Here is a 14,127-nt window from a genome sequence, read left to right on the forward strand (position 1 = left end):
CCCCCAGAGATCAGGGCCATTGTACATACCTCTGTCCATCTACAGTACACAGAGACACCCCCCCCCAGAGATCAGGACTGTTGTACATACCTCTGTCCATCTACAGTACACAGAGACACCCCCCCCAGAGATTAGGACTGTTGTACATACCTCTGTCCATCTACAGTACACAGAGACACCCCCCCCAGAGATCAGGACTGTTGTACATACCTCTGTCCATCTACAGTACACAGAGACCCCCCCCAGAGATTAGGACTGTTGTACATACCTCTGTCCATCTACAGTACACAGAGACCCCCCCAGAGATTAGGACTGTTGTACATACCTCTGTCCATCTACAGTACACAGAGACACCCCCCCCAGAGATTAGGACTGTTGTACATACCTCTGTCCATCTACAGTACACAGAGACACCCCCCCCAGAGGTCAGGACTGTTGTACATACCTCTGTCCATCTACAGTACACAGAGACCCCCCCCAGAGATTAGGACTGTTGTACATACCTCTGTCCATCTACAGTACACAGAGACACCCCCCCCCCAGAGATTAGGACTGTTGTACATACCTCTGTCCATCTACAGTACACAGAGACACCCCCCCCCAGAGATTAGGACTGTTGTACATACCTCTGTCCATCTACAGTACACAGAGACACCCCCCCCCAGAGATTAGGACTGTTGTACATACCTCTGTCCATCTACAGTACACAGAGACACCCCCCCAGAGATTAGGACTGTTGTACATACCTCTGTCCATCTACAGTACACAGAGACACCCCCCCCCCAGAGATTAGGACTGTTGTACATACCTCTGTCCATCTACAGTACACAGAGACCCCCCCCCCAGAGATTAGGACTGTTGTACATACCTCTGTCCATCTACAGTACACAGAGACACCCCCCCAGAGATTAGGACTGTTGTACATACCTCTGTCCATCTACAGTACACAGAGACCCCCCCCAGAGATTAGGACTGTTGTACATACCTCTGTCCATCTACAGTACACAGAGACCCCCCCCCCCAGAGATTAGGACTGTTGTACATACCTCTGTCCATCTACAGTACACAGAGACACCCCCCCCAGAGATCAGGACTGTTGTACATACCTCTGTCCATCTACAGTACACAGAGACACCCCCCCCAGAGATCAGGGCTATTGTACATACCTCTGTCCATCTACAGTACACAGAGACACCCCCCCCCCAGAGATTAGGACTGTTGTACATACCTCTGTCCATCTACAGTACACAGAGACACCCCCCCCAGAGATCAGGGCCATTGTACATACCTCTGTCCGTCTACAGTACACAGAGACCCCCCCAGAGATTAGGACTGTTGTACATACCTCTGTCCATCTACAGTACACAGAGACACCCCCCCCCAGAGATCAGGGCCATTGTACATACCTCTGTCCATCTACAGTACACAGAGACACCCCCCAGAGATCAGGACTGAACTTGGCCAGGTGTGGAATGTAGACTGCTACCTGTAACCAGGAAGTACAGACAGACCATTAGAACAGGTGCATGTTTCCAGCTCCAACACAGTGCAGTAATATCTAGAAATGCAGTTAGCCCCGCCCCCCCCCCGCCCCATTTTTTAAAAGAAATATCAGAACTAACAATGTCAGAGTCGGGAATAAAAACAGTGAAAAGTATCAGACCGTTTGGATTTTTCCACATTTTGTTACGTTACATCCTTATTCTACATCCTTATTCGATTAAATATTTTATTTTCCTCAGCAATCTAAACACGATACCCCACGATACCCCATAATGACTCGAAATTTCCATTGATCATCCTTGAGTTGTTTCCACAACTTGATTGTAGAACCCAATGGTCACTCAGACTGAGCTCTAGAGTTCTTATCTGGAGATGGGAGAACCTTCCAGAAGTACAACCATCTATGCAGCACTCCACCAGTCAGGCATTTTGGTACGGTGGCCAGACAGAAGCGGCTCTTCAGTAAAAGGCACATGACAGCCCGCTTGGAGTTTGCCAAAAGGCACATAAAGACTCTCAGACCATGAGAAACAAGATTCTTTGGTCTGATGAAACTAAGATTGAACTGTTTGGCCTGAATGCCAAGTGTCACGACTGGAGGAAACCTGGCACCAACTCTATGGTGAAGCATGGTGGTGGCAGCGTCTTGCTGTTGGGATGTTTCTCAACGGAAGGGACTGGGAGACTAGTCAGGACCGAGACAAAGATTAACGGAGCAAAGTACGGATAGATCCTTGATGAGAACCTGCTCCAGAGTGCTCGGGATCTCAGACCGGGGTGAAGGTTCACCTTCCATCAGGACAACGACCCTAAGCACACAACCTAGACAACACAGGAGTGGCTTTGGGACAGGTCTGTGAATGTCCTTGAGTGGCCCCGCCAGAGCCCGGACTTGAATCCGATCGAACATCTCTGTAGAGACCTGAAAAGAAGCTGTGCAGATTGATGACTGGGGAAAAAATGATTTAATCCATTTTAGCATAAGGCTGTAACGTAAAAAATGGGAAAATGCCAAGGGGTCTGAATACTTTCCGAATGCACTGTAGATATATATACAGTATATATACATATACAGTATATATATATATATGGTGTGTTTAGACAGTATGGACAGTATATGGATGGAAATGGTGTGTACAGCAGTGGTTATACAGTACCAGTCAAAAGTTTGAACACACTACTCATTCAAGGTTTTTACTATTTTCTACATTGTAGAATAATAGTGAAGACATCAAAACTATGAAATAGCACATATGGAATCATGTCGAACTAAAAAAGTGTTAAACAAATCTAAATATATTTTATTTTATTTTTACTTGAGATTCTTCAAAGTAGCCACCCTTTGCCTTGATGACAGCTTTGCACCCTCTGTGCATTCTCTCAAACAGCTTCATGGGGTAGTCACATGGAATGCATTTCACTCTGGCTCCACTCTGCTCACATACTCTGCTGGAGATAGAAGCTGTTTTTCAGTCTCTCTTGTCTCCGCCTTCTAGATGGAAGTGGGGTGAACTGGCCGTGGCTTGGTGGCTGAGATCTTTGATGATCTTCTTGGCCTTCCTATCATGGGTGTTGTAGATGTCCTGAAGGGCAGGCAGTACGCCCCCATTAATGCGTTGGACTGACTGCACCACCCTCTGGAGAACCCTGCGGTTGAGGGCGGTGTAGTTGCTATATTGGGCGGTGATGCAGTCCAACAGAATGCTCGACGGTGCATCTATAGAAGTTCATGGTGTCTTAGGGGCCAAGACAAATTTATTCAGCCTCGTGTGGTTGAAGAGGCGCTTTTGCGCTGTCTTCACCACACTGTCGGTGTGGAGGGACCATTTCTGTTCCTAAGTGATGTGCAGGTCGAGGAACTTGGGGTGGCAGGGTAGCCTAGTGGTTAGAGCGTTGGACTAGTAACCGGAAGGTTGCAAGTTCAAATCCCCCAAGCTGACAAAGTACAAATCTGTCGTTCTGCCCTGAACAGGCAGTTAACCCACTGTTCCTGTCATTGAAAATAAGAATTTGTTCTTAACTGACTTGCCTAGTAAAATAAAGGTAAAAATAAATTTAAAAACGCTTTTAACCCTGGCCATTTAGTTCAGTTACCTTCGCCTCTTGGGTACAAGAACAATGAAGGACAACAGACTGGGATAGTGAGAGATTGAATGCCCGTGAACACTCCAACCAGTCCAGCAGCCTTGCAAGGGTTAACACACTTGAACGACTTAATCACGTCGGCCAAGAAGATCAGGAGCACACGGTCCTCGTGAGCGACGGGAGCCCACGCGGTGGCTCTGTGTTGCTTTCCTCGAAGCGGATGAAAAGGTGTTCAGCTTGTCTGGCAGTGAGGAGTCAGTGTCCACGATGTTTCTTTCCTTATGAGTCGTGATTGTCTGGAGTCCCTGCCACATGCCTTGTGTCTGAGCCATTGAATTGCAACTCCACTTTGTCCCTGTACTGTTGTTTTGTCTCTTGATTGCCTTTACGGAGGTCGTAGCTGGTCTGTTTGTACACGTCCATGTTTCTAGTCACCTTGCCGTGGTTAAATGATGTGGTTCACGTCAGTTTTGCTAGAATGCTGCCATCTATTCACGGTTTTCTGGTTTGGACAAGTTGTAATCATCACAGTAGAAACAACATCCTATCCACTTGGTGTGATAAACCCAGTCACTGAGTCAGTGTATACTGATGCGACCAGAACATTTCCCAGTCCGCGTGAACGAAACAGTCTTGAAGCATAGATTCCAATTGGTCAAAACCAACGTTGACAGTTCTTACCAGGTGCTTCTAGTTTAAGTTTCTGCCTATAGGCGGGGAGGAGCATGGAGGCGTAATTAATTTGCCAGAGATTTGAGGTGTACCTGTGGGAGTGGGCAGTGTAAACTATGCCTCCTTGACATCATGGAAAATAAAAAAATCAGCCAAGACCTCAGAAAAAAACATTTTAGACCTCCACAAGTCTGGCTCATCACAGGAGCATGTGTTGTTTGAAAATAATAGTACGCAAGAATGGGATAAAATAAATATTCTCTCTACTATTATTCTGACGTTTATTAAATAAAGCCTAACTGGACAATAAGTTTGTACTAGGTTTAAATGTCAGGAATTGTGAAAAACTGAGTTTAAATGTTTAAACAAAGTCCAAGATGTATTAAACTTGAGAACTGTATATCGTCGGTGACAATAACCTAAGAAAATCCTCTCAGGAGGGAAATGCAGTCAGCGTTTGATGGTCAGAAGATTGGGAGAACAAATGGACATAAGTTCCTGTACAAATCGCACCCTGATCTGTTAATCATGACACAAATTTCTGCAACAAACTGTAGTTCTGTCAAGTTGCAGTTAGGACATCTACACATTTATACTACTGACACATTAAATAATTGTTCACAATAATTGTTTACATACAGATTATTTCACGTTATAATTCACTGTATCATAATTCCAGTGGGTCAGAAGTTTACATACACTAAGTTGACTGTGCCTTTAAACAGCTTGGAGAATTCCAGAAAATGATGTCATGGCTTTGATGGGCTGTACACTTAAACAGAATTTACAGTCAGATGCTACTGACACGTGTACCTGTGGATAAATTTGTAAGGCCTAGATACTACTTCAAACTCAAATGCCTACTTTGCTTGACATCATGGAAAAATCAAATAGAAATCAGCCAAAATAGATACCATCAGTTAAAAAAGATACATTGTAGACCTCCACAAGTCTGGCTCATCCTTAAATAGCAATTTCCAAACACCTGAAGGTACCACATTCATCTGTACAAATAAATAGAACGCAAATATAAACACCATGGGATAAAATAGATCATGTACATGTTAAACTAGGATTCTGAGACAGATGCTACGTACTTTGAAATAGAGCAAATGTAATCCCAGAACTACTGACAAACAGGACTACTGTACTAGATTAAATGATCAGGAATTGTGAAAAACTAGTTTCCACATTAAATAAACTACATCTAAGATGTAAATAGATACTACTGACACGTTAAATAGATACTACTGTCACGTTAAATAACTACTAACGAAAATCACTCTACAGAGGACAAATAGATACTACTGTACATTTTGGAAAACTACTGTGGTATCCTGATGGAAACAAATGGAAACAGTTTGTACCAGAATGACCATGATTACGTTAAACAGATGCTTGACACAAATAGATACCACTTCCTGATACACAATCACATTAAATCAGAAGCAGGTCATGAAGCCAATACTGTACACGTTTAAATACATACTACTGTCACGAAATGTTAAACATACTACTGTACATGTTAAATAGATACTACTGGCTAAACTTCGTACATCAACTGATACTACTGTACATGTTAAACTACTGCACACATTAAACAGATACTACTGTACATGTTAAACAGATGAACTGTACACGTTAAACAGATACTACTGTACACGTTATAACAGATACTACTGTACACGTTAAACAGATACTACTGTACATGTTAAACTACTGTACACGTTAAACAGATGCTACTGTACACTGGTTAAACAGATACTACTGTACACGTTAAACAGATACTACTGTACACGTTAAACAGATACTACTGTACATGTTAAACAGACACTACTGTACATGTTAAACAGATGCTACTGTACACATTAAACAGCTACTACTGCACGTTAAACTACTGTACACGTTAAACAGATACTACTGTACATGTTAAACAGATACTACTGTACACGGTAAACAGATACTACTGTACACATTAAACAGCTACTACTTACGTTAAACTACTGTCTCACGGTAAAACAGATACTACTGTACACGTTTTTATAGATACTGTACACGGTAAACAGATACTACTGTACACGGTAAACAGATACTACTTACACGCAAAAGTACTGTACACGGAAACAGATACTACTGTACACGGCAAACAGATACTACTGTACATGTTAAACTACTGTACACGTTAAACTACTACTGTACATGATTACTGTACATGTTAAACTACTGTACACGGTAAACAGATATACTTACATGTCCGTCATGGTTTTTCTGACGGTGTCGAGATTTGATCTATCTTTGTTACAAAGGCATCAAACTCAGGGATGATGAACTTCTTTCTGAAGGCCTGAATCAGAAGCACTATGTTCCCACCAACACACCTGAGGATCAGGTTACAACCACAACATGTTATTAAAACTGAAATAAGGAAATGAATACCATTTGTCAGTGAACCGGAGCCCTAGAACATTAATTCTGAATTACACAGCGTTAGGACTCAACTGTCTTTTCCCATTAAGGAGAGTGTTTCAACTATGGCAATGAATTGGAGTTAATAACTATGAAAGGATTCTCATTCAGAAGTATATTATTGTTGGTTCAGAAACCAGTGCTTCTCATAGTGTACATTTTAAAGGGTCTACTCCCAGCTAGCACATAACGTTCTGAGAACCATATGTTTATTAGAGCTTGGTGAGAGTGTGGTTATTTTGCATACAACCTTCCCACAACATTCTGGAAAATGTGCCCCACACAGCTAGCACATAATGTTATGAGAAACATATGTTCCTTAGGTGGGAATTTCAGTACTTCAGCATAACGTTATGAGAAACATATGTTCCTTAGGTGGGAATTTCAGTACTTCAGCATAACGTTATGAGAAACATATGTTCCTTAGGTGGGAATTTCAGTACTTCAGCATAACGTTATGAGAAACATATGTTCCTTAGGTGAGAATTTCACTACTTCAGCATAACGTTTCCTACAGGTTTCTCTTGGTTCTAGTACATTAATGTTCTCATAGCATTAAGAAAACATTCCATAAAAACCACACAAGGAAACATTAGTAACGTTTCAAAGAACGTTCTAAGAATGTTATTTAAGAACATGCATTCTGTTCTCCAGCGTCAACAAAACTCTTTTTGAGGGAAGCATAGTAAAACGTTCTCAGAACCTCCCTGGTAACGTAAAGTATGTTCCCAGACCAGACAAAATGTTCACTTCCATTCTCAGAACGTTTACAAAACTTTCAGTTTTACCGGAAACGTATGGTTTCGTTCCCAGAACTAGTTGGAAACCAAAAAACGTACTTTCCTCAACTTCCAAGGGGCCAAATGTGCTAGCTGAGTATTCTACACAGTAGGTTATTCATAAATAAAGGTTTGTGAAAAGTTAAAAGGCGTATCATATGTCTTTGTTGTGAGCAGAGAGATGGGTTGGGTTGTAGGACATAATAAGGCATTGATCAGCCTTTTAATTTAATTTTACTAGGCAAGTCAGTTAAGAACAAATTCTTATTTTCAATGACGCCTAGGAACAATGGGTTAACTGCCTGTTCAGGGGCAGAACGACAGAGTTGTACCTTGTCAGCTCGGGGATTCGAACTTGCAACTTTTCAGTTACTAGTCCAACGCTCTAACCACTAGGCTACCCTGCCGCCGATACATGGATACAAAATTAGCTGTGTGTGTCACAGACAATAACGTTCACATGGCTCAACTGAACCCTATTTTCCACAGCAATTCAAACCACTTTATCAGCACCAAGATTAGTAGGAAACAAAAACAACAACGGTAGAAGAAGTGGAATGACGGTCATTCAACTGCACCTCAGGAAGTGTCACTCAGTACTGCCTCAAAGGAATCATCGGGAAAGATTACAGTATCTTTTTAAAGAACCGAGAGCAGTTTCTTAAAGCGACAGTACACAAATATAATTATAATCAAATGAGTAAGTTAATAAGTGACCATGCACTAACTCCAGACTCCATAGTTATAAATCAGAGTCATGGTGTGGCATGATAAAGACTAAACGTCTCTCATTTTGGCTGTGTGTATGTGTGTGCATGCGTGTGTATGTGTGTGCATGCGTGTGTATGTGTGTGCATGCGTGTGTATGTGTAGTGCATGCATGTGTATGTGTGTGCATATGTGTGTTGTGTTGTATGTGTGTGTATGTGTGTCATGTGTGTGTATGTGTGTGTATGTGTGTGAATGTGTGTAAATGCGTGTTATGTGTGTGCATGCGTGTGTATGTGTGTGCATGCGTGTGTAATGCATGCGTGTGTATGTGTACATGTGTGTATGTGTGCATGCGTGTGCATGCGTGTGTATGTGTGGCCCCAAGGTCCAAGCCAGCTGGCATCTATCAATCCGAGTCGTTGACTGCCCTGTAGCCCACAACAAGACTACCCACCCACTGCCCTCACACAAATACATGCAGACAATACGTAGGCGAGCGCACCGAGTGAGAGCACACATGCTGTTGTCTCTAGCTAACTCTTAAACATGACTTTGTCTTGAAGATTAAATGACAGAGAGAGGAGACACAAGTATTAATTTCACAAAGTCTCTTAGATATTTTGTCTGTTTCTCTGGAATATCAAATCCAATTTTATCTCTTGAAGATTAAATGACAGGCTTTGTGGCTATTACATGGTTGATGCAAAGAGTCAATATTTTGCTCTCTCTCTCAATCGCCTGCCTGCCTGCCTGCCTGCCTGCCTGCCTGCCTGCCTGTCTGCCTGTCTGCCTGTCTGTCTGTCTGTGTGTGACAGAGAGAAATGCAGTATAATGTAGGCCTACAACAGACCCTGGATTAATCATGTGGAATGCTGAAGGGGTCAGGATATTTATAGCCTGTCTCTACCATGGCACTTTGCAAAGAGGAGATGTGTGATGACAGTGTGTCAGAGAGGCAGAGAGGGGTAGAGAGATGTGGAGGAGAAAGAGGTGGAGAGAGCTAGCGAGAGGTGGAGAGGGGTAGAGAGCGGTAGAGAGATGTAGGGGGTAGAGAGAGTGGTAGAGAGAGAGAGAGGTGGAGAGAGAGGTAGAGAGGGGTAGAGAGAGGTGGAGAGGGGTAGAGAAAGGTGGAGAGGGTAGAGGGGGTGGAAAGGGGGTAGAGAGGGGTAGAGCGAGGTGGAGAGGGGTAGAGAGAGGTGGAGACGGGTAGAGAGAGAGAGAGTTGAGAGGGTGGAGAGGGGGTAGAGAGGAGTAGAGAGAGGAGAGGGGTAGAGAGGGGGTAGAGAGGGGGTGGAGAGGGGTAGAGAGAGGGAGAGGGGTGGAGAGGGGTAGATGGGTGGAGAGGGGTAGAGAGGGGTAGGAGGTATAGAGGGGGTAGAGAGAGATGGGAGAGAGGGGGTGGAGAGGGGGTAAAGGGGTGGAGAGGGTAGAGAGGGGGTGGAAAGGTGTTGAGAGGGTAGAGGCGTGGAGACGGTGGAGAGGGGTGGAGGGGGTAGGGAGAGGGGTCGAGAGAGGTGGAGAGGGTGGAGAGGGGTAGAGAGAGATGGAGAGGGGTAAGAGAGGGGTAGAGAGAGGTGGAGAGGTGTGGAGAGAGGTGGAAAGATGTGGAGAGGGGTAGAGAGGGGTGGAGAGGGGTAGAGATGGGTAGAGAGGGGTAGAGAGAGGTACTGAGTACTGAAAAAAACATCCTATAGTTTGTTTACCATCTTATTTTTAAATAGCTAAAGTGTTTTCAGCACTTTTATTTCCATGACTGATCATAGACAAACAGTGCATTCAGACCTCTTCACTTTTCCCACATCTTGGTGCCTCTTGTCAAACTCAAGCGGGCTGTTACGTGCCTTTTACTGAGGAGTGGCTTCCGTCTGACCACTCTACCATAAAGGCTCGATTGGTGGAGTGCTTGCAGAGATAGTTGTCCTTCTGAAGGTTCTCCCCATCTCCACAGAGGAACTTGGAGCTCTGTCAGAGTGACCATCGGGTTCTGGGTCACCTCCTGACCAAGGCACTTCTCCCCCCATTGCCTGCCTGGGCCGGGCGGCCAGCTCCAGGAAGAGTCTTGGTGGTTCCAAACATCTTCCATTTAAGAATGATGGATGGGACATTCAATGCTGCAGAAATATTGGAGTACCCTTCCCTAGATCTGTGCCTCGACACAATCCTGTCTCGGAGCTCTACGGACAATTCCTTCATCCTCATGGCTTAGTTTTTGCTCTGACATGCACTGTCAACTGTTGGACCTTATACAGACAGGTGTGTGCCTTTCCAAATCATGTCCAATCAATTGAATTTACACTACAGGTGGGACTCCAATCAAGTTGCTGCAGAAACATTTCAAGGATGATCAATGGAAACAGATGCACCTGAGCAATTTCGAGTCTCATAGCAAAGGGTCTGAATATTTATGTAATAAATTTGCAATAAATTCTAAAAACCTGTTTTCACTTCGTCATTATGGGGTATTGTGTGTAGATTGAAGAGGGCATGTTTTTATGTAATACATTTTAGATTAAGGCTGTAACGTAACAAAATGTGGAAAAGTCAAGGGGTCTGAATACTTACGCACCAAGAGCAGTGAGCAATATGTTTAGAAACATCAAATCAAAATATAAGTATAAAATATAAGTATAAAATCGCTATTATAATTTTTTTTTGTATTTTCTCATTTTGTTTTAATTCTTACATTTAAATTGCTTTGTTGGGAAAGGGTCAGGGCAAGATTTCTGAAGGTAAAGTCTACATACGTTGTACTTGGCAAGAGTGACAAATACAATTTGATTTCTAATCACAAGAATTTAAGGAATACTTCAGGACTTTGGCAAAGAGGACCTTTATCTACTTCCTCAGTCAGATTAACTCATGTATACCATGTTTATGTCTCTGTGTCAAATATGGAAGGAAGGTAGATGAATTTTCGTGAGCCAATGCTATGGGCATTTGCTAGCATAGCAGATACCATAGACTTCCCGTCATTATGCTAACTCTAGTTAGCAATTGCGCTAGCGCTAGTTAGCAACATCCTTCAACCTCACGCAGAGACATAAAAACGGTATCCATGAGATCATCAGACTCTGGCGAAGCAGATAAAGGGCCTCATTATTTAACTAACAACGGTTAAATTAAATAAAAACATATTTTTTAAAGCCTAAATCTCAAGTATCATGATAATATCTTATTGTGAGGTCGCTGGCAATTCCCAGCCTTAGTAGAAAGGGTTAGAGAGGGGTTTTGAGATGTGGAGAGAGGAAGAGAAGGAGTGGCTCTAGAAGCAGGTCCCAAATCGCTCCCTAGCCCCTCCCCTTTGCCCCAAACCTTTTGATTTTGCAAACCTGTAGATGTAAGCAATATGGAAGCGTCAACAATGCTACGCAATACACCTTGGGTTAAGGGGTAGGGGTATGGAGAGATTTGGGAGTGGCTAGATCCAACTAGCCGACAAGACAGACGACTCACTTGTGGAAGAGTTCCCGGTCCATCATGACGTCATGAAAGGATTCAGTAACGGAGCGTTGCAGCTTGTCCATGCAGTCCTTCAGCCGAGGGTCTGACGCATTAAGACCAGTTTTCTTCAGGGCCTGATCAAATCAAAATCAAACTTTATTTAAAACGCATTTAAAATCGCAAGACACTTTTTACAGTAAAATCAATTCAATTCAATGATAAATAACATAGATAGGGTTCGATTAGGGAGAAAGGCATTATGGGATATTATGGCATTGGCAAAAAAAAAAAATGTACTGGAAATGAAACAGCCACACCAAGTTATTAATACTGTTATGAGAGACACTTGGATGTGAACTAATGTCACAGGAACTAACTTTAACTCATCTTGTAACCGACTGACAGAGATGAGCCTCTAAGTAGTAACTAACTAGTCTCTGTAGTAACTATATAGGGTAATATAGTCTCTGTAGTAACTATCTAGTCTCTGTAGTAACTATATAGGGTAATATAGTCTCTGTAGTAACTATCTAGTCTCGGTAGTAACTATCTAGTCTCTGTAGTAACTGTGTAGTCTCTGTAGTAACTATCTAGTCTCTGTAGTAACTGTGTAGTCTCTGTAGTAACTATGTAGGGTAATCTAGTCTCTGTAGTAACTATGTAGGGTAATCTAGTCTCTGTAGTAACTATCTAGTCTCTGTAGTAACTATCTAGTCTCTGTAGTAACTATATAGTCTCTGTAGTAACTATGTAGGGTAATCTAGTCTCTGTAGTAACTATATAGTCTCTGTAGTAACTATCTAGTCTCTGTAGTAACTATATAGGCTAATATGGTCTCTGTAGTAACTATCTAGTTTCTGTTGTAACTATCTAGTCTATGTAGTAACTATATAGTCTCATGTAGTAACTATATAGGGTAATCTAGTCTCTGTAGTAACTATCTAGTCTCTGTAGTAACTATCTAGTCTCTGTAGTAACTATCTAGTCTCTGTAGTAACTATCTAGTCTCTGTAGTAACTATGTAGGGTGATCTAGTCTCTGTAGTAACTATCTAGTCTCTGTAGTAACTATCTAGTCTCTGTAGTAACTATCTAGTCTCTGTAGTAACTATCTAGTCTCTGTAGTAACTATGTAGGGTAATCTAGTCTCTGTAGTAACTATGTAGGGTAATCTAGTATCTGTAGTAACTATCTAGTCTCTGTAGTAACTATCTAGTCTCTGTAGTAACTATCTAGTCTCTGTAGTAACTATCTAGTCTCTGTAGTAACTATGTAGGGTAATATAGTCTCTGTAGTAACTATCTAGTCTCTGTAGTAACTATGTAGGGTAATATAGTCTCTGTAGTAACTATCTAGTCTCTGTAGTAACTATATAGGCTAATATAGTCTCTGTAGTAACTATCTAGTTTCTGTTGTAACTATCTAGTCTCTGTAGTAACTATATAGTCTATGTAGTAACTATATAGGGTAATCTAGTCTCTGTAGTAACTATCTAGTCTCTGTAGTAACTATCTAGTCTCTGTAGTAACTATCTAGTCTCTGTAGTAACTATGTAGGGTAATCTAGTCTCTGTAGTAACTATCTAGTCTCTGTAGTAACTATCTAGTCTCTGTAGTAACTATGTAGGGTAATCTAGTCTCTGTAGTAACTATCTAGCCTCTGTAGTAACTATCTAGTCTCTGTAGTAACTATCTAGTCTCTGTAGTAACTATGTAGGGTAATCTAGTCTCTGTAGTAACTATCTAGTCTCTGTAGTAACTATCTAGTCTCTGTAGTAACTATGTAGGGTAATCTAGTCTCTGTAGTAACTATCTAGTCTCTGTAGTAACTATCTAGTCTCTGTAGTAACTATGTAGGGTAATATAGTCTCTGTAGTAACTATCTAGTCTCTGTAGTAACTATGTAGGGTAATATAGTCTCTGTAGTAACTATCTAGTCTCTGGAGTAACTATCTAGTCTCTGTAGTAACTATGTAGGGTAATATAGTCTCTGTAGTAACTATATAGTCTCTGTAGTAACTATATAGGGTAATATAGTATCTGTAGTAACTATCTAGTCTCTGTAGTAACCATATAGTCTCTGTAGTAGCTATATAGGGTAATATAGTTCTGCAGTAACTATATAGTCTCTGTAGTAACCATGTAGATCTCTGTAGTAACTATCTAGTCTCTGAAGTAACTATCTAGTCTCTGTAGTAACTATGTAGGGTAATATAGTCTCTGTAGTAACTATACAGGGTAATATAGTTTCTGTAGTAACTATATAGTCTCTGTAGTAACTATCTAGTCTCTGTAGTAACTATACAGGGTAGTCTAGTCTCTGTAGTAACTATATAGTCTCTGTAGTAACTATCTAGTCTCTATAGTAACTATACAGGGTAATCTAGTCTCTGTAGTAACTATATAGTCTCTGTTGTAACTATATAGTCTCTGTATTAACTATACAGGGTAATCTATTCTCTGTAGTAACTA

General features: G+C 41.9%; 1 protein-coding gene across 1 annotated transcript in view; it reads right to left on the reverse strand.

Annotated features, from left to right (window-relative positions):
* Nucleotides 1-1,406: 1,406 nt before the first annotated feature.
* The window catches only part of LOC135539109 (glutaminase liver isoform, mitochondrial-like), a gene marked incomplete at both ends in the record, with an annotated part of 26,641 nt that continues 13,920 nt past the window's right edge, over nt 1,407-14,127 (reverse strand). Inside the window, one exon of the mRNA XM_064964964.1 lies at nt 1,407-1,486. Within this exon, the coding sequence (XP_064821036.1) occupies nt 1,407-1,486 (80 nt within the window). The remainder of the gene's footprint in view (nt 1,487-14,127) is intronic.

Source organism: Oncorhynchus masou, unplaced genomic scaffold (assembly GCF_036934945.1).
Source record: "Oncorhynchus masou masou isolate Uvic2021 unplaced genomic scaffold, UVic_Omas_1.1 unplaced_scaffold_4193, whole genome shotgun sequence".
Taxonomy (NCBI): Eukaryota; Metazoa; Chordata; class Actinopteri; order Salmoniformes; family Salmonidae; genus Oncorhynchus; species Oncorhynchus masou.